The sequence below is a fragment of the Anopheles stephensi genome, chromosome 2 (genome assembly GCF_013141755.1).
Source record: "Anopheles stephensi strain Indian chromosome 2, UCI_ANSTEP_V1.0, whole genome shotgun sequence".
In the NCBI taxonomy this organism is placed as follows: domain Eukaryota; kingdom Metazoa; phylum Arthropoda; class Insecta; order Diptera; family Culicidae; genus Anopheles; species Anopheles stephensi.
The window spans coordinates 92,623,984-92,648,115 of record NC_050202.1 but is presented as its reverse complement, the minus strand read 5'-3'; the positions used below and the strand labels follow the sequence as shown (position 1 = coordinate 92,648,115).

Sequence of the window (24,132 nt, the reverse complement as noted above, 5' to 3'; positions counted from 1 at the left end):
GAGAGTCGGTCAATCGACGACGTACGAAGCCAATGAACTGGTAGATTTAATTGAATTACTCATTCCGGGTGTGTTTTTGTATGCGTGTGTATGTGTAGAATTTTTATGACACATTTAAAGCTTACCCACTCCCGAACATCCGATTAGTTATACAACATTAATGAGCTGTTCGAAGTTTATTGTGTTGTTTCGTGTGTAAACGTACTGTTTTGTACTAGCAAGCTGTTTTACAGCTTCATACTCTTACTTGCGGCTAGTTTTGGGCGGAATGAAAGAAATTGAAGATCAAGAAATTGGCATTCCCTCCGCCTGGTGGCCTATGTTCCCATCTATCGCAATTGATGGGTAAATAAAATTAAAACTCTTTAAACATCCTTCCCACCCCATACGGCAGCTAGGCTCTCGGCTGACTACCAGCTTGCGTCAAATTAATCATCAACAAACGCGGGCCAAGACGACGATGTACGACCATTGGCGTTGAAGGAATCCGTTATGAGCGGAACGTTTGAACGTTAGATTCGCGTTCCTGCCGCTTCCTACTTGCTTTGAATTTTGATTACTTTCGATTCGATTCCACAAGCCACCGCCACCACTACCAACGTCAAATCAGCGGCATCTTGCGTTCGTGGGAGGCAATTAAAAATATTCATTTTGGGGTCGGTCCTAGGCGCCCGCAAGGTACTTCTTTTTCCCGCGGAAAGCCTACCGGAATCGGAAGCGCCCTGGTATTTCCCAACTTCACTTCGATCAGATCAACTTTGATGTCCCGAGCCACGGGTAGTCTTGATTCAGCTTGAGCTGAGTGTAGATTTGAAATTCCCACCGAAAGTGAGGCTATTGACACTCGCCTGTCTGGTTCTGGAGCGCTTCTAGTTCCTGACGTACATTTTGCACAGATGATTAAATAAATCTCCCAATTTTCGACAAAGCAGTGGAAGCGGTAGGGGTGTCTCGTAATCGGATGTGAATGTTTCTGAATGAAGAACTTGCTCCAGCTTGGTTTGCCAATGTAAGAACCAATCAAACGTTATTGAATTTCCATCTTCGTGCTGTCGCACCGGGAGAGCCGTCTTTGCATCTTTAATTCATTAAAGATTATTTATATCTCATTGCATGCTGTTGGTCCCTGCTGAAGAAAAGGGACAGCTGCGATGTCGTTTCCCAAAGTGTCTTACACCTCACCACTGGTAGGATGACATGACTCCCGCAGCTCGATGTTATCTTTGTCCTACTGCTTCGAGACGGTTCGTTATGCTCTTCTTATTCCTAAAACGAACGAACGTCAGGCAATGGATGGATGGATGGATGGATGGATGGCCCTCGCCCAGTTGAAATTGCCTGCAGAAGGAAAGACCGTTCCTAATCTAAGATTACTTCCGGTTCGTTTTCCCCACCCTCTCAGCCACTTTGCTCCAAGCTGATGGAATTCAACGATTTGGCACTGGAGAGCTAAAACTAGCTTGCAATAAGTCCGTCAGGAGACGAGTTGTTTCCCGACAAACCCCCGACGAGTTCAGGTCCGAAGAAGTACAAGCGGAATACAAATTAAAAATCAATTCCAGCTTTGCGCCAAACGAACAACGCCCTTCGAAAGTTCCCTTTCGACAGCTGATTGACTCGCACAAATTCTGTCACTCAGCCATCGCCGACCGGACACAATATTGACTCGTGCGCGGCGCATAGAGGTTGATTTGAGAAAAGTTTTTTCCGGAAATTCCGGAAATCATGTATCGAAAAAACATCCTCCCGCATATCCATGCATCCCCAAACCCGAACAGCGAATTGCGAGAAAAAGGATTGTGTTTCGGTTGTTTGGCTGTGAGATTTGGGCCACGATGGTTATGGTGGCTGCTTAACAAAAAGTCGAACAAAGAAGCCAAAGAAGCAATTTGATTATGAAATGTTTGAATTGATGCCAAAACGGTTCATGCCAACGGTTCTGAACGAGGTAGGTAGACGAAAAAAGAAACATCTCAGGGAAAACTTTTATCGCTTCGCATCCAACGAGCCCAACATGGTTTCGATAGGTGATTTCCGTGATTTCACATATGTGTGTTTGTCGAACCGGCAAGCTTTTGGTGTGGCATTTTGTAGCACAATGTCAATCAAACTAAACGATATTTATTGCACACGGGCTGGTCCCTACTCTCGCGCGTGTGTGTGTGTGGTCATACGAGCCTTGACGACTGTCAAAATTTGACGATTTGGAAGAATTCGACCAAGAATGTCGACTGGGAAAAAAAGGAATAAATCGCCTATGCGCCTTTCGTTAAAACTTTTCGACACTGTTCCACGATTTGATTGAAAGATACGCAATGGAAACGCGAATCAAGCAAGAAAAAAAACAATCTTAAAAACATACGAAACGAGCTCGATTCTGCAGACTATTTCTGACTTTGTTAAAACCCTTCAGTTTTTGTGGGGCGGTTGAAAAACTGGAGCGAGATGTGTTGAAGCAACGAAAATCGATTTTCCCAACCAGTTCGAAACGCTGCACCAAACCAAACCGAATTCTCTCCTTCTTACATCAACCCATCAACATCGCTGACTCGTTGCGAAAGTCTAATTATCAGCATCCTTGCTCGATTGGGTCGGTTGGGGTGGGGAAAACTGAAGGGACAAGTGGGTCGGAGCAGGTTGCCTTAAACGGAATAGACAAGATACATTCCATCACAAAGCGGATGGGGCTGCAACAACTGCAGCGATGCTATCTGCGTGGATGTTTTTGAAATGCTAATCCTTCAAAATCCTGCATCCTTTCGCTTCCCTCTGCGACTCCGACTCCTACCTTCCCCCTCAGTTCCAACCCGCCCTAAGCGTGCGTAAACATCGAAAATCGGATCTCAGTTCGAACGACGGAAACACTCTCCTGGTGATGTACCGTCACTCCCCAAAGCCTGCACTTTCGTGACACACTATCTCGTCCCTGCTCGGTCTCGTTCTCCATTATCAGCCCCAAACGAGTGGAAGCTCGCCCGGAGAAAAGTACGCAAAAATTAATTCAATTGTAATGAAAACTCTGGCAACGGGGAGGAAAAAATAGGAAACAAATCCATCCCGTTCCGTGCCTGACTATCGCCTGCCGCTGCCGGTGCCAAAAATGCCAAACGAGAACACCAAACACCAAAGGAATGCTACTGAAGCGAATCCGGCAGGAAAGAAGGCGATCTGTGCGCTCGCTGCTCTAATGCTGCTCTTGCCGGATGAAAGTGTAAAAGAACGCATCGAACTGACTGAGTGAGTGAGCGAACGAGTGAGCTGTTCGAACGCATGTGCGTGTGTGAGAGAGAGAGAGAGCAGGAACGCTAGCGAGTGAGCATTGCTTAATGAAACATGACGTAAGATATAAATCAAATTAATATCCTTTTCGTAATTATTCATTGTATCAGTTTGGTCTCCGTCTCGTTGTCTTTGCGTTTTGTCACTGGTGCACTAGCAGTCCTTCGGGGAGTTTTCTGTCCCAGTGTGTCCCACTGTGTGTGTGTGTGCGTACGTAACTGTCGCTTGCGATTGAAGACGATTGAGAACGGAAGGCGCTCTGGACGGTTTTCTTTCGGCGTAGGACGGAAATGTGGTGCCCGGGAAAGTCACTCGACAGAACACTACACTGGACAAGAGAAAGTACATAAATAATTCCAATCAAATTATCCAATCATCCGCTACATTTAATTCTTGGCTGGTTGGACATTGGAATTTACGTCGTTTTTCGCGACACTCGTCCAACTCTTGCCGGTCTTCCCACTCTACATCGATTGCCGAATGATGAACGTTCGAAATTTTTGCGGTAATTACTTTTTATAACACCTGGCAAGTGTGGAAAACTCTTGCCCACACAGCACAAAACATTTTGGCACAAAAAAGAGTGCCGTTGTGTTAGTTAGTTCCATAAATTAACGCCCGCTTGTATCACATCAGCATCTTTTAGCTGATCATCTGACTCCACTCGAGTGGCGTGTGTATCCATTGCAGTAGAAACGTTATCAAATTATCATGTACTAATTTATTGTCCCCAATTATTGTCGCACACTGATGTCAGCAGCAGCACAAACATGACGAATAGCGGTACGTGGCTGGATGGCTCCCCTATTACGACTAGGTGTGTGCGTGTGTGATAATTCGTGGCTTTTTCCCTTCATTTGTTCCGTCTGCTCGACGATTCCATCGCTTATCATTCAGGCTGCTCCAGTATGGGTGAATGATTTGTTTAGTGTTTGTACCCAGGCCGATGGTGGAGAAGCCAACCGAGTGGGACAAGGGAAAGAAGGGTTAAGAAAATTAACAAACAATAAATCAATCCACCCACCCATCCAACCAACCGAGCCAGGCTAGCTAAGGTGCGTTTTAAGCTTTGGCGAGCGCCTGCACGGCGCAATCATTGACTGATAATTGAGCTTCATTGCGCCAAGTGGCCTTTGCCAAGCGTTTACCCAGCGCCAACGTACAATTTATCGTTTTGCTGAGCAAATATGGTTGGCTGAGCGGGCAAAGTAGGCCGCTCGCTCGCGCACGACTCATGTGACACTCGCCATTTGACGTCGTCGATCGGCGAAATCGTGCGCCAGAAAACCACTCTAATGCGCCAGATCGATCGTAAAACCATAAACCTCCAACAAAGGGAAAGGCGTCTTTTTTTCGGGGAGCACGATGACTTGATAATTTCCCCTTTTATACAGATCAATCCGACTGGAAAATTGTCACCCACCAACCAACCAGCCAACCCCAGTGGGGAAGTCAATTTGCAATCTGCTTTTTGAACGAATGTCCCCTCTACGTGCTGCCTAGTCCCGATATTGTTCTCCGAAGCATAGGTTCTGAAATTTCGGTAATTAGCACGTCTATGGAAAGACGGAAAAGTTTTCCATTGCACTCCCCGTTAAAAAACGCACCACAGCTCTGGCCCTCCCAACGGCGACGACGACGACCAAATTGTCGCTGTTCCTGAGCACAGTGCCACTGAAAGCTGGGCCAAAGGAAAAACAGATTGATACATTCATGAATAAGGGATTTATGCTTTTATTGAAGGTTGGATTATTAAATTTTACTGTTATACTCCTTTCTGAATGACACTCGACACTAGGGGACGCGTTCCTTAAAGGCCTCCTGCTAGCCTAACGAACCGGGAAGTCTCGAAGGACCAACTTTTTCGTCGTGCAACTCTTTTTCCGAGGTTGATTTTTCACTGCTGTTGTTGTCGTTTCGAATAATCATCAGCCGATTTGGCGTGCAGTTTGAATTTCTGTTTGAACAGCGCACAGACGACGCTGTGTTGAGCCGTGCGGAGCCACGAATCGACGAGGAAAATGAAGTCAATAAAATCGCTGTGCAAATATCGTCACTAACCATCCCAACCAACGAGCGAGTGTTTTTCTTATGCCCCAACGATTGGTCTACGGGCGTGCAACGCTCGGTCGCTCTTCTTTGATTCATGCTGCGATCCTCTGCCAGTAAGACAATAAGCAAATGTGACGAGCTGAAACAGAGAGCCCCTGGCTGTGTGGGAGCCTCGACGTTAACTATCAAATCTGTATCGGAAGGACAAACAGTATGGCCTCCCCGAAAAACGTTTAAAAAAACCAAAACTTTGACATGCTCTCAGATCACGCGCGTTTAATCACTTCTACCAACAACCATCTATCCGGCCCATCCATCCGTCCGCTGCTGTCGTCATTTGCTGTTGGACCGTTTGCTCGAATTAGCACGACTTTGTAAGCGCCGGATTGGGAGTAGATAAAAAATGGAGCTGCGTCGTTTCCAGCAAAACTTCCACCATCCAAGGCTCCATTAGCGATGCTTTTAGGGAAAAGGGACAAAAACGGTAAATACAAAGTTGCGCCGTTCGTCTTAATCTTGCCGCCTGCGCTAGCTCAACCCGTCCAGGCTTCGACTCGTTATCAACCAGCTTAGAAAGTGACTTTGACCCCCCATTGTTTCGAGAGGGAATGTTTTAGAATCGTGTCGTCAATCGTAAATATTGATTACCGTTCCGGATTGCCAACCCTTTCTGCTCCGGTTGATGGGTGGGTGCAACCTGTCCTGTTTTCTTCGATTGTTTGACAAGACCTTCGCCAGGGGAGGTCGCGTTCGGATCGATCCATGTATCCGGCTCTCTAACTCCCTATCTCTTCCACGCCTTCCCAAAAAACGCTCCAATAATCCATCAATCAAAAATTAAAACAAGAACAAGTTTTATCATGATTAAAACTGGAACTTGGTGTCTTCCGTGTCGCGGAAAAGCGTCATTCCGAGACGCGGTCCGTTTTGCGGCCTTTCCGCCGCCGCTGAACCCTGTCAAAACATCAAACATTTTTCGATATTTAATCAATATAATTACACCGAAAACTTTTATCATTAAGCTTCTTCGATCCAATTTTTCACCCTGCAATGCCGAACACGGCATTTTGCTCCACCGTGTGTTGGGTGAGTGAGTTGCCCTTAAAAATGTCTTCCTGGCGTCTTCGATTGGAACCAAAGTCATCTAGAGGAAAGACTGAAGCAAAAACCGCCCCATAAGTAAGCCACAACACGTGGTAAGACGTTCGCGCGCGAGAACAGACGGCAAGATTGTTAATTATAAATTCTGTGTTTGTGAAAATTATCTTCTTTAGGGAAATTTATGTTTTTCTTTGCTGCAAATTGCAGCTCCATCCTTTCGTCCCACTTTTCCGTTTTCCTTTTTTCCGAACGGAATCAGCGGTGAAAGATGAAAGAACTCATAACTCTTGATGAAATTACGCTTCCATGCTCGGCAAGCTGACGAGTTCTCGGGGGAGGAATTCGTTTGAAATCCCAATGCCATCGATTTCTGATTCCATCGTCCAAAAACATCGTGCCGGCTTGTGCTGGCGAACCGATTTAAAACTGTTTCGATCCCAAAATCCTCGCAGAGCTGTCTTCCCAAAGGCGAAAGACTTTAAAACGGTCCGGATCTTTAACGCGTCCGCTGTGTTTGATGATGGCGGACACACCGGGGTGCGGGAGGGTTCGAAGTTTTTGGCTTGTAATATTTAATTTTCGTCTCTTAATCCCATTGCTTCATATGGGCTACGTTGGGAAAAACGTCGCGATACAGTTAAAGAGCGACACAATTAAGTCCTCTTCATACTGGTAGAATAAAAATCCTGGTACTCCAGGCCACCAGGAGATGCAACGAAAGGGTGGCCGGCGGTGACGGGAAACCCGGTGGAACCCACTTCGACGGATGGATGCTTGACGGTTGACTGGCTTCTGGCGAAAAATCAGTTGTAATAAAACAACAGCCGTCGTCGTCGCCATCGTCGTCGTCGTCGGAAGAGACGACCCCCTAGAGTCACATACATAAACATGCATACGATCTGCACATAAACACACACAGGCACACGAGAGCAGAAGATGATACAAGGAGATCCTTTCTGCGAAAGCCAAGAGCATCCAAATGTTCACCAAAATCAACTTCAACTTCACTTCACTTCCTCTGCCCACTTTCTGCACCAAGACCGAATCAGCATTCGAATCGGGGAGAGTTCCTCATCCCTCCCTACGAACGCCGCCCTCCCCGCTCACCCTCACCATCCCCCAAGAACTCACAAATCAAGCATTCCCTGTTCTACCCTTCCATACTCGATTGGCCCCGCACAGCAACACACAAAGACAAAACAACAACCTCCTTCTCCTCATCCTCCTCCTCCTCGGTACTCCTTCTCGTCGATCCCCTTCCCGTTTGCTGCTTTAAAACTCATCCCGATACGACCCGCATTCGCATCTTGGAAAAATGAAAAATTTCCAAATTTACCAATATATTCCATCATCCTCATCATCATTCGGCCTGAGAGAGAGGGACAGAGAGGAGCAGGCTCGAAGGAAGGGCAGTGTGGCAACCCTTTCGCTTCGAGTGTCGTCCTCAAACCATTCGCAGCTAACAGAGGAAGGAAGGAAGTACCCTGGGACGCATCATGTGGGGGGTGGGGGGGAGGAAGGAGGAATTATAAATCTAAATCCTAAATTAATGCCACAGTAGTGAGCACGACCCGGCGAGGGTGGTAGCGAAGGCGCAAGGACAAAAGGCAGACATCGATGTGTCAACCCTTTTTTCCGCCTTCACGGGTGGGGAGAGTGGGTGACACGGGGTGGCGTTTCAGCGTTCGATCGGCGTTCGTTTGTCGATGAATTTTAGAATCCCGACCACGACGACGACGGTGACGACGACGATGGCGAAGGACTCACTGTGACACAATATCGACGAGCCCTTACGAAACACGGAGAATCTTTTCATCCTTAGGAACTGTCACCCCTGTATTCCGCTCGGGATTGTACGCAAGTACGTATGTGTGTGTGTTGCCACCGAAAAAAGGGTGAAAGGGTTGATGAGTGGGAATCATCATCATTACGTCTCCAAAAAGCCGGGAAAGCCCTTTTCGACCTCGTGTGTTTGGCCATTACTCACTCTTTAACGGTGCGAGTGCGTTGCGTGCGATTGTGTGCCTCGGGATGTAATTTTTTACCTCATCATCTGATAAGGATTTTCCGACCGTGTATGTAAAGTAGCAGCCGAGCAGTGGGAATTGGAAGCCCTGTGCTGCAGATGGCGAAAGCGGGATTAGAGTGTCTGTGTGCTTGTTGGTGTGTCGGAGGATCGATTTTGAAGTTGATTTATTTTTACCGTCCTTTTTGGCTGTTTTAATTCAATCTTCAAGGATATTGGTTGCATTCAGCCCACACACACACGCACACCAATTTTCGCGAAAAGATGAAAGCAGTGGACGTTGCAGGTCCAACTTCAGAATAAAAGGGAGCTCCTTTAGCGAGCCGATCACTACAAACAAACATAGAGGCCGAATTTTCCATGCCGGATGCTACGAAAGGGATAAATATAATCCCGTTCCCTATGCCCATCCGACAAAAAGTACCACCAAACGCCACCGCTTCGCATCAGCAGAATTTTCCATCAATTTTTGGCTGACATGAATTATATATTCAAATTTCTGTTATTAATTGGGTTCGAGCTGCTCATGTGTGCGCGTGCTTGTGTGTGTCTGTGGAAAGAGCGCTATATATGGGTGGAAGTTTTTTGATCGTCAAAGCAAGCGCCGCTCGTCCTTTTTTCTCCCGAATTTTCCTCGCTGCCGAGAAAGGGTTATTTTTCCTCGTCCGTTTTCCGAGTGACTTTTTATGTTTATTATTACGAATTACGACTTTTGATGTGCAGACCGGAGCCTTAAATCCATGAAAGAGTTGCCTCATCATCGCTAATGTGAAGACATGTGTGCCAGTATGAGTGTGTGTGTGTGCTGTATATACTTTTCCCACTTCTCATGGTATCCTTTGATTCGGCTTCACAGTTGAACTGTTGTCTTCCAGTCAGTGTACGAATTTCGATTGAGGTGGATTTTTTCCTTCCAATACAAAAACATACACAAGGTCCGCATTTACACCCCTTCCCAACCCTTCCGGCTCTTCTGTCCCTTCCGTTACGCATCGAACCCCACAAATTAACCCTTTTTACATTGCAACCACCATCACCATCGAAATAAATCGTCCTCGTAAGAATATCGTCCTCAGTACGAGTAAGGCCACAAACGACGTTACTACAACGCTATCCTTTTTTCCGCGAGACTCTGGGGTTTGATTTTTCATTTGAGAATCGAGAATAATAACTTTTCCCTCATCTTTTTCCCCATTTCAAACGACGGTGCACGATGGAAAATTATTAAAAATCGAATCATACACTCGTCTGCACAAGAAAACTCTCGGTCCGAAATTGTTGCCGATTGGAACCGACTGTTCCGCAGCGAGGTGGGGGTAGGTGAGTTTTTCCGCTTGCCTTCCTCGGCGCCCGACTAATCGTCATCCTTCTGTAGCATAAAGATGGGGGTACGTTCTGATATCCATTCAAATGGTGTGTCATTTCACTTGCCATCAGAACACTTCTTCCTCGCTCGGCCTCTAGCCTGCTTTCCATCCTTCTTCGTGCACTCACGATGGAAAAGTTATTTCCACGGGGTTCGTGCTCGAAAGCGTATTGTTTCGAATTGGCGAGCATCGTTGATTCTAAGCCGCGGTTTTTCCATCTGCCACAGAACACCGCAAAAGTCGCGCAACCCCACCCACTGTCGCCAATTGTCGTTTGATTATTTTATATAATAAATATATGAATGGGTCCTCCGCTTTTTTTCCTTCCCGTCGCACGCTCTTCCACCCAGCAAATGTCTTGCTGGATCGCAGGATTCCGATTCCCCGGGCTCATTGGGTGTGATGAGATGTGTTCCTTCCATCTGTAGATATGTAGATTTCGCTTCGATATTGCTTCCTGTCGCTTTCCGAATAGAACCATTGCGCGCTGGTGACGCGCTCTCCTGGGGGAGGAAGATATGAAGACTGCATGACAGAACTGTGGAAGACGGTGCTTGTATGCGAGTGTGTGCCGTTGCTCCTGTAACAATCAAACCAAACGAACGAACGAACGAACGACCGAATGAGCGAATGAGATCCATACACATCCTCGTTGTTTATATTTTTCATTAGGAAATTAAATGTGTGCTGGGGTGGTTGGGTGGTAGATTTGTGATCCTTTTTCATCCTTTCCTTCTTTCCGCCTCGCTTCCCTACCTTCCAGTCAGCTTGTATGTGAGCTTGAGTGTTGTGGAATGGAATATGTATTGAATTGGAAATTACTTCTACCTCTCCAAAACCTGGCACAGAAGCCACGAGCCACGAGATGGAAAACCTCGGGAAAATATAGATAAACTTTTTTTGTTCTAGCACCCGGCAAGGAACGGAAGGAAACCGCGCCAGAGACAAAACATGATCCGTTCCGTTTCCCATTCGGGGTTCGTTTTTGTTTCCTTCTTTTCTAGTCTCTCAACACGCCACACAACAGATCCGTGCTAAGATATTGTACGCAAACGAAACCGAAAAATTCCACTGAGAACGGATACGGATTTGCATATCAATTATAAAAATAAATTATAGAAATCCTTCACCGTTTCGTGCGGAAAGATGGAAAGCTGATGAGCATTCAAAGTGGCACTGATCTGGCTGGGCTTTGCCTTCGGTTCGAGAATGAATTGAAATGTGATTTCTTGACATCAAGTTTGAGTTTCGAGGGAAAAACTTTTCGTACAAATAAAATTGCTTTTGTTTTTCACGATTTTATTTTTTCGGCTCGTCATTATGTACACTGGAATCAAGACCGCGATTTCTCCATCCTGTTCGAGCTGCCCATTCTATTTGTGGATGCTGTTGGCTGATAACCCTCGCTACCATTTTATCAGCTCGCTTAGCTCACCAGCATAAAATGCTTCCGTTTTCTACCCTCCACATCCTTAAGATGACGATACCCATTTCGCACCTGACGCTCTGGCCAGGCCACCTGGTCATAAATCAAACCAACTCGACACACACTGCAACGCACTGTCACAGCTTCTAGTTAATTCTTACAACCATTTTCTGCGTCTCTCCAGTGTGTGCTCAAGAGCGAATGACACGAGCTAGCCATAAATCCGTCCACGATCAACATGATCATTATGGACCCCCGACCCAAGGGAGGCTGTCTCGATGGTGATGCCGGTGGTGCAATCGGGCTCGAGAATTGTACATTTTGGACTCTGCGTATCTCGATGAGCGTGCATGTGTGTGTCAGCTTTTTTGTGGGTCACAATTGCGCAAGCCACTAGCAACACGCCCGGGCCTTAGTACCAGCCCACTAGGACGCAATCCGTAGTAATTAAATCAAATTCGAGTTACCAACTCGCCTCGCGTACCGAGCAGCTCCATCTCCAACGCTCGGTGACAGAAAAACGGTGAGGTCGGTTAATGTGTCGGTTAATTGTTTAATGTTTAATTAATCCTCCTTCCTCAAAACGCGTCAACTCAAAGTCGTTCGCTGCGTCTTCGTCTTTCGGCAAGGGTTAACTGAGCTTGCCGAGAAGGGGGGAAAACAGAAGTGTCAATAAGAAGACGTAGAAGAGAGCAGAAGAAACAGAAGAAAAAAACGTAACGCGACCATTTAAGAGAGCAGATACTAAGTGACATTGATTAATAAAATTTATTGTTAACTCCTCTTGTCAAACAGACGTGCAATGTTTGTTCCATCCGAGTCGACAGCCAGCCCGAGCAACAGCCTGGCAGTGGATTTTATCGTTCAACCCACCCACATGCACACCAAGCCCCACAGACACACTCACTTTCCAACCCACCTCACCATCGTACTGGTGTTATCTGCAGTGAGGCCCATGTCTCGTGCTACAATCTGTTTTTCAAAGCGCCAACTTGGAGCTTTTTTGCCTACACTTGTTGGGCACACGATTTGATTTCATGATTATGATACGCTCAGATAAGAGCTGCAAATAGAGCAGTGATGGCCACACAACAACAGAAAAAAGGTGCTCTGGCTCAACTAAATCAAATAGCCACAAAACAAGTCATTCTCCGGACTCTGCTTCTCAACGAGCGCTAGTGCTTACCATTCGCCGCTCGATGGTGACAATGCTGACGATGATGGCGATGATGGCGATGATGATGATGATGGGGAATGATAAGTGGCCCAAGCGTTGGTCATTTCCCAAACTGGAACAATGTCGCAAAAACAACCTAAAACTCGCTCGCCTGCCGCTGTGCACCGAACAAATAGACGAATATTATCACCTGACGACAAGTGTAAACGCTAATGGAAATTAACTCGCTCGTAATGAAGCGCGATGATTTACTATCAACGAGGCTCACGTGGCGCGGAGTCACAGCAGGAAAGCAGGACGGTTTTGTTGGCTCACATTCCACCGGAGAGCACCTTTAAACCGTTCGCTCGTAAGGTCTTCTCCGAGGCCTTCGTTTGCAGACTCGATCGGTTACCCTGGCAACCAAGCTTGTGCTGCATTAAAGCTGTCTTGAATGAGTACAGAGGGCTTTCCGTGCTGTTTTCCCCGGAAGTCCTTGCTGAGCCGACATCGCCGAAGAAGAGTGTCCCGAAGCGACGAAGCGATTGGAAGAGGGAACTCGGAAAACCGATACGAAAAAGGAATCGACAACAAGAGCTAAAAATCTCCCGGTGGAAGGGGAAAATCCCATCCCATTTTTACGCGAGCGAGATCGCCCTATTCGTCGTACGGTATCGTGCGCTCTCTGTCGGCGCATAGTGAGAAAATCGCTCGTGAGTTCTCTCACTGCTGCTGTCGTCTTTCTTCACCGGGGTTCCGGCTTCAGCCATCGCGCTCACACGCGTGCCTCGCGCTTTCTCGCTCCGACGGCAGGACTTGCGCGCCTGCTCACACCCGTCCCGGCGGCAGAATCCGAGGGGTTCGGTCGTCGGAAAATAAACAATCAACATCAGAATACGAATTCTCAGACACAGAGAAACACATCTTTTTGGTACGCGGCTCCGATCAGCGCGCGCGGTCCGTGATGCGGCGGTGGTATCAGCATCGGGTCGTTGAATCGTTGGACGCGAGCGTAGTGCAGGTGTTTGTTGTATGTGTTGCGGCCGTCAATCGCTTTCGGTAACGGTCCTGTGTGCGTGCGTGCGTTTTTTTGATTCGCTCGTCTTTCACCCTGCTGCCCGGTACAGTGTGCATCGTACAGTGATCGTTTTCTACCGTGAGCAGTAGCAGCAAAGCATTGTTATTCTTCTCCTCTCGTAAATCAGCTTCAACGAGCTTTGGCAATAAGAGACGAACCTCGCGGCCAGCATAACGCACCAGATATCAATTATTGAGAAAGATTTCCGAAATTCGTGACTACACAGTGAGTGAGTGAGTGCGTGCGTGCGTGAATAATTATTAGTGAAAGAATCGTCAATGACAGTGGTGAATGATAGCAGTAGCGTGGTGGAAAGAAGAAACTCATTTTCCTCAACTACCAGCACACAGCAGGCCATGATGGAGGTGAGAATAAGCGTCAAAACAAGCCAAAGTAGTCCGATAAAAATTGCGTGAAGTTGGAATTACCCCGGAAGGCAAATTAATCGTTTCAGTTTTTTTCCTTCGGCTTAATATTTTCTGTGCCAGTGTTTCTGAAGTGTTTTGTTGAGTTCCTCAGTTTTTGCCCATATTTCGTTCGGTTTTTTTTTCTGGATGAGTGAGTGTGATGGTGTAATGTTGTTGTTTGCGTTCGGTTCTCGAGCATTCTAAAGTTACGATTTTCGTTTTTTCAACTGTTCAACTGTAGCCTTCCGTAGGAGGAAGAAATTATAATTTATCGTACTTGGAATAAACTGCACATAAATCAATTTTAGTCCACCCTTCCGTTTGAGGAGAGAAGATAGCACAATTGCACATAACTAACTGTTGGGAAGAAGAAAGTCCCTCCGTCAAGTGGAGCATTTTGTGTGTGTTTGTGTGTGTACGAGTGTGTGTGTGTCTGTGTGTGGGGAGATGGAATGCATTCGTTGCGTGCCATGTGCCATGACCGCGAAATTATGCTGCACTTGACGAGACATTTTTGTGTGTGCTGTGTATCAAATGTTTTGGGTCCTTCCTTTGCGGTTTGTGGCGGTTTGAGTTTTGCACAGAAAAGGAAGGAGAAAACATCAGTGCGACAGATTCGCGCAGAAAACAAGGGACAGAGAAAAAAGGCCAAGAGTGCACCCAAGACCCAAGAAGTGCTGGAAATGCATAGTGCATAGACGCGTTGGTGCATCGTTCTTGTTGGGACGAAACGTCAAATGAACTGAACCGCAACAGCAAACACAGTGGAACCGAAAGTCGAACCTTGCTGTGGCTCGATTTTATTTATACCGAATCGAAAGCAAAACACCCCTTTGGAGCGTGTTTTAGAGCGACGTCGAAGGAAAAAAAAGCACATCCAAGAACAAGCAACCGACAAGAAGGAAACACGAAAAAAAGTGCATAAGAAACAGGAACTATGAAGAAATGCATATCATAATTCATTTTCCAGCGACTCAGTCGGTTACTGTAGCTCATTACGCATTTTCCTTCTGGAACATTGAATCATTCGATAGGATTTTCCGGCTTTTTCTTGCCCACTGCTGGCCCGGCCACAAGCCAACCGATCTCCTTTTCTTGCACCTCATTTGGACGGGTGTTTTATGCTTTCTGCTGCTGCTGCCGCTGCTGCCGTTCATTCTACGCTTCTTCTCCCCGAGCCCCGGAGCTGCATAGGTCCGATGATGCAACGCGAGCGCGATGCAACGATCAACCTTTTTTTTTCTTTTCGTTCGCTACTTTTTTGTTCTTTTCCTCACATTCTCCCTTTGCCAGACGTTCTTTAGCCCTTCACTCCCAGGTTCTTCCATCACTGTCATTATGATATTGAATTTATGCATTTATGTTGAGTTGTTGTTGTTTTTTTTTTATTTTGGCCGGTGTTTTATGTGCTGCAGAAAATAGAGCCTGGCGTTTGTATGTGTGTGTGATGAAGAAAAGACGCGCTGGAAGAAATAATTTATTACATCCGGTTGAAAGTTCTGGGATTTATGTCCCCGTTTTTTTTTTCATATCAGTCACTCAATACTTGTCATCTTTAAAACGAAATAGATAATGGTGAAGAAGTTTTCCACGAATGGTAATTTAATGACAACATTGCAAATCATTGCAACGGATTTTTTTTAATTCGATATGCTCTGTAGCTCTCTGGTCGCCATGATATTTCCCACGGCCCCAAACCACACGCCACGCTAATGTATCTAACAGACGGTAAAATGTTTTGACCATTGAATTGATAATAATGAAACATATCAATTCACAAACTGCTGCAACAAACGTTACCCATTGCGCCCTCTGATGGCCATTTGTCGTTCTACACGTTGCAGCTGTGTTGGTGCAGTCGCTTCCCAATCAAATCCGATCTCGCAACCCGAGATGAGATGATTTTCCATCTATTCCAGTTAAAGTTCATTCAGCAAAGTGCCCACCACCAGACCAGACTCACGAACAACAGTCAACCGCCATTTGTTATTTATGTGCACACACACATTCACAAAAACACACACACACACACGTACATAACAAGTTATCGAAATAAGGAAACGATCAATTTAGTATTCCAATTTCTCGCCACCAAAGCTCGTTGTCCCCACCGAACTGCGTGCGGCCATTTGTCACAACGATCACACGAACCCGCCAACTCCCGCTCGCAATGGCTGCGCTCTATGAAAACGGACTGTCAGCTTTGAGTTTGTGCATCAGTCGAGACGATGTAACTGAGCACAACTCGAGAGCTGTATGGGCCACTTTCCCATTCGGTAGCATATATTTCATAAATTGGTTTAGTAATTCATTTCAATTCCAAACCGGGACGCAGACACACACATACACAAGCACGTAGGTGCACGGACAGACTGGGTAGCTCCAGTCAACTGCACCTTACACTGTCTTAGAAATTCAAATTTCCCACTAAAACCATTCAAAGGCGTTATTTATCATTCAATTAATATTCAATTTTATTGTATTATCTTTGAATATCGTTCCTTCGGCCGGGAACACACCTAAACGGGCTAAGATGTGTGCGGCAAATCATCATCGTCATCGTCTTGGCTAATGTTTGGGATTGGGATTTCTAAAGGCTTGCAGATTCCAGCCCGCTCTGGGGTGAAAGACACATCCTGGAAGCTGGAAGATGTGTTCGATTTTTGCTCAGTCGTGTCAGTGGTCGTGTGAACACCGAGACATGGGGTTGCTGGTGCCGAATGCAAGATAGACGACAACATGTTAATAGGAACTCTCGCCAGCCACGGCAAGAATAGTCAATGTCTCGCCTTTGGAGCAAGGAAATCGAAAGTTCCAACAAAGACACAAGTGGGATGCTAGTGGGAAGTGGGTGAGAAATTACACACATTCCATCCAAGCACTTGCTAGCATCACGATTAGCTGCTTGGAGTTCGATTCGAGCGCTCTAGCATATCGGATCGTCTTCTGCTTAATAATTCTATTAATAAATTATAACAGATACATCACATACTTGACTTAATTTATTGAATTCGATTTCAATATCAATAGACCTAGTCGGAAGGGCAGACTGGCTGGGAATGCCTTACGTATGGGAATTGGCCTTTTGAAAAGGTGCTGAGCTGGAATTGGAGCGATAGTTCCGCACGCCCCGGTACATCCCTGGTGTTTGCGATGAAAGCTAATCTCAAGAGCGTCTTCAGAGTGCTGTACATCCGTCTCGCTAGGTTCCTTGTTGGGAGCCGGGGAGTTTAAATCGATTGGAATGAGGGTGTATGTGTCTGTGAGGCGCAGTAGTCTGCGAACCGTGCGAACTGACGAGCTCTTGACAGCCGGGCTTGACGTTCGTTCGGTAGCGATATTAATCGAAGTCACCGGGCCCGATTTTCGGTACGCCAGAAATTCACAAATCTCAACGAAATGCGCCAGAGTGTCGTGAAAAGTTGCACCTGCAACAACTGATGGCAAGCATTTACTTCCCGTTGCCGCCATCTGAGCCTTTATCCCACCTGAAGGAGAGCTGCAAATTTATTAAAATTAAATTCATCACTACTTTGTCCACGATGAGCGCTGTCTTGAATGGCTACATCTTCACATCCCTTCTTTCTCTTCGATTTCTTTTTCCATAGGGAAATTCTTACACGAACGTGCTCGAACGTGGCGCAAAAGTTTGGCCATAATTACATTAATTAACTCTCATTGTAGTCACAATCCTTTCGAGGGTTTTTGGTGCAAACGGGAACGACGCAACAGTGAGCGCCCGCGTGGTGGTGGTCTCCAGCTTTCGAAGATGGGTAATTTTATTCAATAAAAACTTACCTTCCGGATATTTTTTTCTTCGTACATTCGCTCCAAATTGAGCATCCCTCACGCATTCTCTCTCTCTGTCTCTCTCTCTCTCTCTCACTCTCTCTCGATGATCAAGTCAAAATTTGCATTTTAAGGTCTTGTACGAAGTATCAGCTTTTGAAGGGTGGGTCCAGTTTTTCGTTTATTGCAGACTTGGCGAACGATTGCTGACCATCCCAACCCATTGCCAAACTATCCTCAGTCGGGGGTTATAGTTTTCCAGCATTCAAAATGTCGCCGTGAGGGAGAGGGAATATTTTTAATCAAAATTCCTAAAAATTTGTATTCCAAAAATCAACCAGCACTCACTCATTCAATCCACTCCGATCCGATTCCCTGGCCCTTGTTCGGCTCGTCAAAAATCATCTCGTCACCCATCTTTTCGTGTCCCGTTCTCTTACGACTACGACACGCCATAATACAAACGAAAATTGGGATGAGAACACAGCGAGTGGGTTGCGGCCCTACCGGCCAGGAGAAAGTGCATCTAAAAGGCGACAAGCTGGCTCTCGCAAAGGGATGGGGTTATCGATTTTTTCAACACCGCAAACAGGCGAACGGGGAGGGACTGAAGTCCGAGCAGTGAGGAGCTGACTTCGGCTTCGTGGTGACATTGCTTTTCGCCATCAGTTTTCCCCGTTCGTCCAAGGATCAACGGAGACAGAACGGACATTTCCGGGTTCATCTTCGCTTTTTTGGTATTTATTTTATTATTAAATATTATAAATCACTAGCCATCCCGGCAGTCTTCCTTCAACCGTTGCTCAGGACACTGGTTCTTCCTCCCCTTTCTTGTGCCCGAGGATTCGGACACAAACTTTCCGAGGAAAGGACGATTTTGACGGCACCATTCAAATCGGCCTGGACTTGGGAGTGGGCCTGGACTGGGCGGTGATGGGTGAAGATCATTCAGTCATTCAGTCCTGTCCCTCTTCTTTTACGGACTGAGCCACTTCGGGAGCTTGGTGTGATGCTGTGAGAGGAATAATATTTATGTGAAATGATAAATTGAACCATCTCTTCGACTTTTGCGAAACCACCAAGAACCTGGAGAAGCAGGCAAAAGGATAACGGAGAGACGGGACGGTTCCGATTGTCTTTCGCCTTTTTCAGTCACGATTGGACGGACAGGGCTGGAGAAGAACACTCTTTATATTTGCGTGAGTGTGTGTGTGTGTGTGTGTGTTCAAACGGTCAACGAAATGGCCATCAAGGGAACAGCATCATCCGGGAGGAGTAGGAGTCTTTACTGTCCCTCAGTTGATTTAAATATTAAATGAACTATTTTATGAACTATCTGCTTGTCCCATCCGCTGTCTGCTGGTGTTTTGTCGCATACCATAAAAAAGCGATGGGGGAGTTCTTTTCCATCGAAGCTCTGGACAGTTTGTCCTGGACATTTTCCCCAAAATCGGTAGCGAAACTCCATACGGCGTCTCAATCTTATCGAATTAGGAAATCAATTTCTCGCCCACTGAAATCCGTCCTTAGCTTCGCCCCTAAAGCCGCCACCAATGGTCCGTGACCGATTTTCGCACGGTCCGTTAGGTATTTAGTCGCCTTAAATTTGAATATTAATTGAAAAGTGATAAAAGCGCCCAACGCCATCGATTCGGGCCGTCTTACGCTTGTTTGTGTGTGTGTGTGTGTGTGTGCCTCCCAATGTTTACGTCCTTTTTAAAGATGGCTTCGCCACCCGGCGAAGGTGCTGGCTTTCGTTTTCACGCTTCGTTTCACTAATTAAACAATTAAAGACACTTAATGTTGTTATTATCATTATTGCTTCTTCGTATTGGGCTGCGGGCATTCCTGGCCTCGGCTCCCGACGTGGGTTTATTACCGTTTTCCAATTTCCCTAGCGCTAGCGCATTTTCTCCGCCGTAGCGTAGAAGCGGTCGGGAATGATTGAATGTCGTCAAGGGGATCAGAACTGGTCCGTGGTCTGCCCGGCCAATGCACACTCCATTGGTTGCTGGCTAAGGTTAAGTATTTGCGTTCATCTTCCTTTCGTTACGAGTTTTTTATGACAAGGACAATTGCGGTAGCAGCGAAAAAAAAGTATACTACCCAAACACTCGTCTGGTTGTCGGTAAATAATGAAGACCTTCATTCGGTCCGGTCCGGTCTGCTTGCTGGAAAGTGAAGAATTTGAAGCGATGCGGGATGAAAAAAAAAACAGTGTATCAAACGATTGAAACATGCAGCAAGCCGTGCCCTCCCCCGTAAACCAATAGCGAGCCAGTCAAAAAGGACGAAAGGGACACAAGGAACGAAAAAAAGCATACTTCTTAGACTTCAGAGTCTCCTTCGGTTGGATGGCGAAAAACGTGACTTAATTGAATGATCTGCTTTCGTAGTAAATTAATTCAATTGCCTGCTCTCCACCTCACCCAACCCTCTCATCCCTTACTTTCTCCTCCCCTGAGACTCAACTCGATGGACGACGAACGCTTAAGTAGTCGATTTCCTTATGCCGTCCACTTTCGCGGTTCGAATTTCCGACTGCCCGGAATCCTCCTGCAATCGGATTCACTTCCTTCGGTCGCCTGAATCTCAATGATCTGCTTGAGTGAATTTTTAAATCATCCACTCCCAGGATCCCAACCATCCCGTTCGTGGTGAGGTCCTTTCTTCGTATCGGAAAAACGCGCCATTTTCTTGTGCGCTCTCGCATTCGTCTCATTGGAAGCTCTCACGAAACGGAACGCAGTTCTGGGCTGCGTCCAATTTCACCAGATAATGATTATTGGATTAGAGATTATTATCAAGAATGGGACACAACACAGGACACAAACTCACCCGGTAGCAGTTAATTCCAGGTTTGCACCGAAACGAGATCTGTTCCGATTAACTGGCATCCGCATCTCGTCCGGTCGCCCACTTGCCCCGTTTTTCCGATTCTAATTAAATTCAGCCAATCGATGCCAGGGTTTTGTGCACCAACAAAAAATAAAACAAAAAGAAGACTATAAATATGACCACCGCTTCTCGGGGATGTCCAGGTCCGGAGGATAAATTCACCCACACTCTGGAGCCGCGTACCCAAGGCCCGCACGCATGAAAAGAAAAGCATAAATTCCAGCACGAATCCTCCGAAATCCATTGCCTGAGAATCAAACGGACCGTAACCACCGCCACCAACCTACACACATCCCATGCATCGACGACGTTTGGCTTTTTGGTATGATTTTTAGTTGATTTTCCAACCCCTCGCAACTAAAGCCACCCCTCGAGGGCAGCGGTCGGTCAATCCGAGGTGGAGGGAAAACTAAAAATTGAAATCCTGCAAAATATTATTTTAAAATATCTTTACCTCGGCATACGTTCCACTAAGCCCCCTGGTTAAGCTTTCAACCATTCCGGAGCAGGAGGGTTGGGTTATTTATAGTAGCCCACCCAACACTGGGAATGGGAGGTCCGGGTCGTCCACGTATCCTGTTTACGATCACACGAGAAGTCGAAGCACCAGGATCCTTGCTAGCGCGGTGGTGGTGATGGTGGTGATACGAACAGAGATAAGGTTAGGATTAGTTGCGCACCGAACTCTAGTCGAACGACTCTCCAGTGTACGTGTACTTGTTCCCTCATTTTTTCCCCGAAAAAAGCCAGGAACTCTCTTCTCACCATTCCACCAGCTGGGAACTGGACCTTTTTCCTGGGCACATTTTCGTGCATGCCTCGTTTGGCACGTTTGCGATTGGTTAAAAATTGTTTGTGACTTTAAATGAATTATCGTAGAACAACGATTTGCCAACGCATTCGACACCGACCGGACACGGTACGGAACTGTGAGGATGGAAAAGTTTTTGGTGTTTTATTCAAATCAGATAAAACCGTCCGATAGTTGTGCACTGATAAGGGAAAAAGGGCCTCATTTGCTTCGCAATTTTCCAAATGATGATTTATGTGTACGCTCTCCATCTCCAGCCTCTCTCGATGTTTATCCTAAAAAATCCCAAATAAACTAATGTTGTTTTGTTTTTCTGTATTCTTCCAGGTATGAATCCAGGACTCAGCCACTGTCATTATTGATGCTCGACTCATTTTCATTCAACAAGGGGATCGTAAGCAGAGCATAATATTTGTATCACTTAACGTCGTGTAACGATCGACAATTTCGGGCCAGCGTTTGCTTAATGGAATGACTCGCCTACCCATCCCACAAGCCAGGGAAGGAAGCGTCCGTCTGCGCAATGACGCCTTAAGCAGTCGATGGAAAAACAAGAAAAATCGCTATTATCTGTTTTCTTCGTGTGCCGCCCGGAGCGGTCGCATATTTCAACAAGTCATTTACCGTAACCGTACTTCCTTGCGAGCTCTCTATAAATCCATTACGAGAATGCATTTCGATAATGAGTCCTTTTCGAACCCGGCCAGCTATTCGGTAGGGTTTTTGCTTCTCCCTATTCGTCTATTGAGCGACTCTTTTTTTCTCTGCCTGCGCTTCAACACAAATGAACCGCAGTGCTGAAAACCGAACCGAGCGAGCGGGTGCAAACAGTGCTCCATTAATGGATGGATTCGTTCTCGGAAAACCGCCGCCGATGCGGCGGGAAAATGTGCTGTAGTGTGGGGCAATTTTTCACCGATTCTTGATATGACACAATGACGGATCTTGGCGATATTATCATTCTTCCCACTACACCCTTCCTCCCAACCTCGATACCCTCGGATGATTTCGATTCTTTTCCCTCAAGCAATGTCACATACACATTCTGCTAGCAAAAAGTGATTCCTTTCATCCTTTTTTGTAATGTCCTCCTGCTGCTGCTGCTGCCGCATGCCGTTGTTTATCGCCCTGGTTCTATGGTGGCCATGGTTCTATGACAACCCGGGTGAGAACGGTACGAGGATGCTCATGCGTGTTCTAAAACGCGCATAAATTTATGTTTTATAATGTTACCCTTCACCGCTTCTGCTCATCCCTTCGTTTCCTCCCGCGTCTGGTGATGCTTCGTCAGAACACGAAAAAAAGGGTTCATTTTCGAGACACAGGCGCAAACCCAGCTCACATTCTCACAAACACATACACCAAAAAAAGCAGCCATATACATCCATTAACTCTCCCAACCCCGGATCGCTGAAGAGAAGGTCCTTGTGCCTGCAAATACGCAAAATGACAACGGAACGCAACGGTGGGTGGGTCCAAGGGATGAGAATCAAACCAACAATAACGGCCGCACAAGATGCGCACTTCACGTGTGTCCCCTTTTCCTGCATACCGTCGCATCCAGCCTCCTTGTTTGGGACGAGCGAGTGGACCCGTTTGTCATTTCGGTTGCGTTCGGGTAATGATTATTACTTATACATTTTTCAACCTCTCAACCACCGTGCGTCTCCATCGCAATGCCTGTCAACCCCTTTTCCCGACTCCTGCAGCCTAAAGGAGGGCCCTAATTTTCCAGTCCTTTTTTTGTCGCTTTTTCGGTTTTGGGTGGGTTGTCAGACCATCGAAAAGTGCCATTATTCGTGGATTTTTTGTTTTTGTTATTCCTGCCGCTCATCAAACGCCAACCTTCACTGGCACGGGAAGCGATATGATATATGGCTCTGAAAATGTGTGTGTGTGTGTGTGTGTGTGTGTGTGTGTGTGTGTTTGTGTGTGTGTGTATTTTCCACGTGGACCAGATCGTCTGCTTTGGTTTATAAAGTGTAGGCGTGCAGTATTAGAAAGGATTACATGACAACCAACTGACCATTCGGGTGGGCTTTTTCGGCTACCTACCAACATTGGACGCACTTCAATATTTTTCCAGGGAAAGCAAAAACACGCGCAAGATCGCGATAAAAGGGACACATTTCTACTGACCTGATGCGGTTGTTGCTTTGCTTGGGTAGGAATTTTCCCAGAATCCCGTGGAAAGACATTTTACGAGACAACGAGATGCGAGATGCTCTCACTGCGACCCTTGTGAATGAGCGACAGAGCTTAGTTTTGCTTGATAAGCTTCTTTTCCTAAAGCTTCTAACAAACGCGTTAACACGCATGTAAGCACACAAATAATAAATACAAAGAAATACATTGCGTACGAAATATTTACGATAATACGCCGAAGCGCTGTGAAGCACTTGTTTTAAAACGATTCTTGAAGCTCGTTATTACGTCGGTTGCTTGTTTAGATTGCACATGGCCAGGCAAAAAGGCACATAAAGAGAGGTTTTTGTACTTTTTTTTTACTCGTTTTGAATCATAAAATTCGCACTGTGCGACTGTGATTGTGTATAGAATGATAGAGTCGTTGTTGTGGACGGTCGTTTTGTTCGCCCATATCAACCATCAATCCATTAATAACTATCCAGCGGTATTATTCCATACGTTTTCTCGCTGGTGGTTATATTATTTTTCGGTTATTCTTATCCCTCTCAATTGTCCTGTGTTACTACCATTAGTAGTACACAGAATTCGACAGAA

At 46.2% G+C, this 24,132-nt stretch overlaps 1 protein-coding gene across 12 annotated transcripts in view; it reads left to right on the top strand.

Annotated features, from left to right (window-relative positions):
• Positions 1-24,132, top strand: part of LOC118505845 (homeobox protein cut) — a 156,682-nt gene that overhangs the window by 96,089 nt on the left and 36,461 nt on the right. Inside the window, exon 1 of one of the 12 annotated variants that reach the window (XM_036042216.1) lies at positions 13,319-13,850. The exons of the other annotated variants lie outside the window; for them this stretch is intronic. Within the exon in view, the coding sequence (XP_035898109.1) occupies positions 13,764-13,850 (87 nt within the window). The 5' untranslated portion in view covers positions 13,319-13,763. Of the gene's footprint in view, positions 1-13,318; positions 13,851-24,132 lie in introns of those variants that run through there. 12 annotated transcript variants of the gene reach the window in all.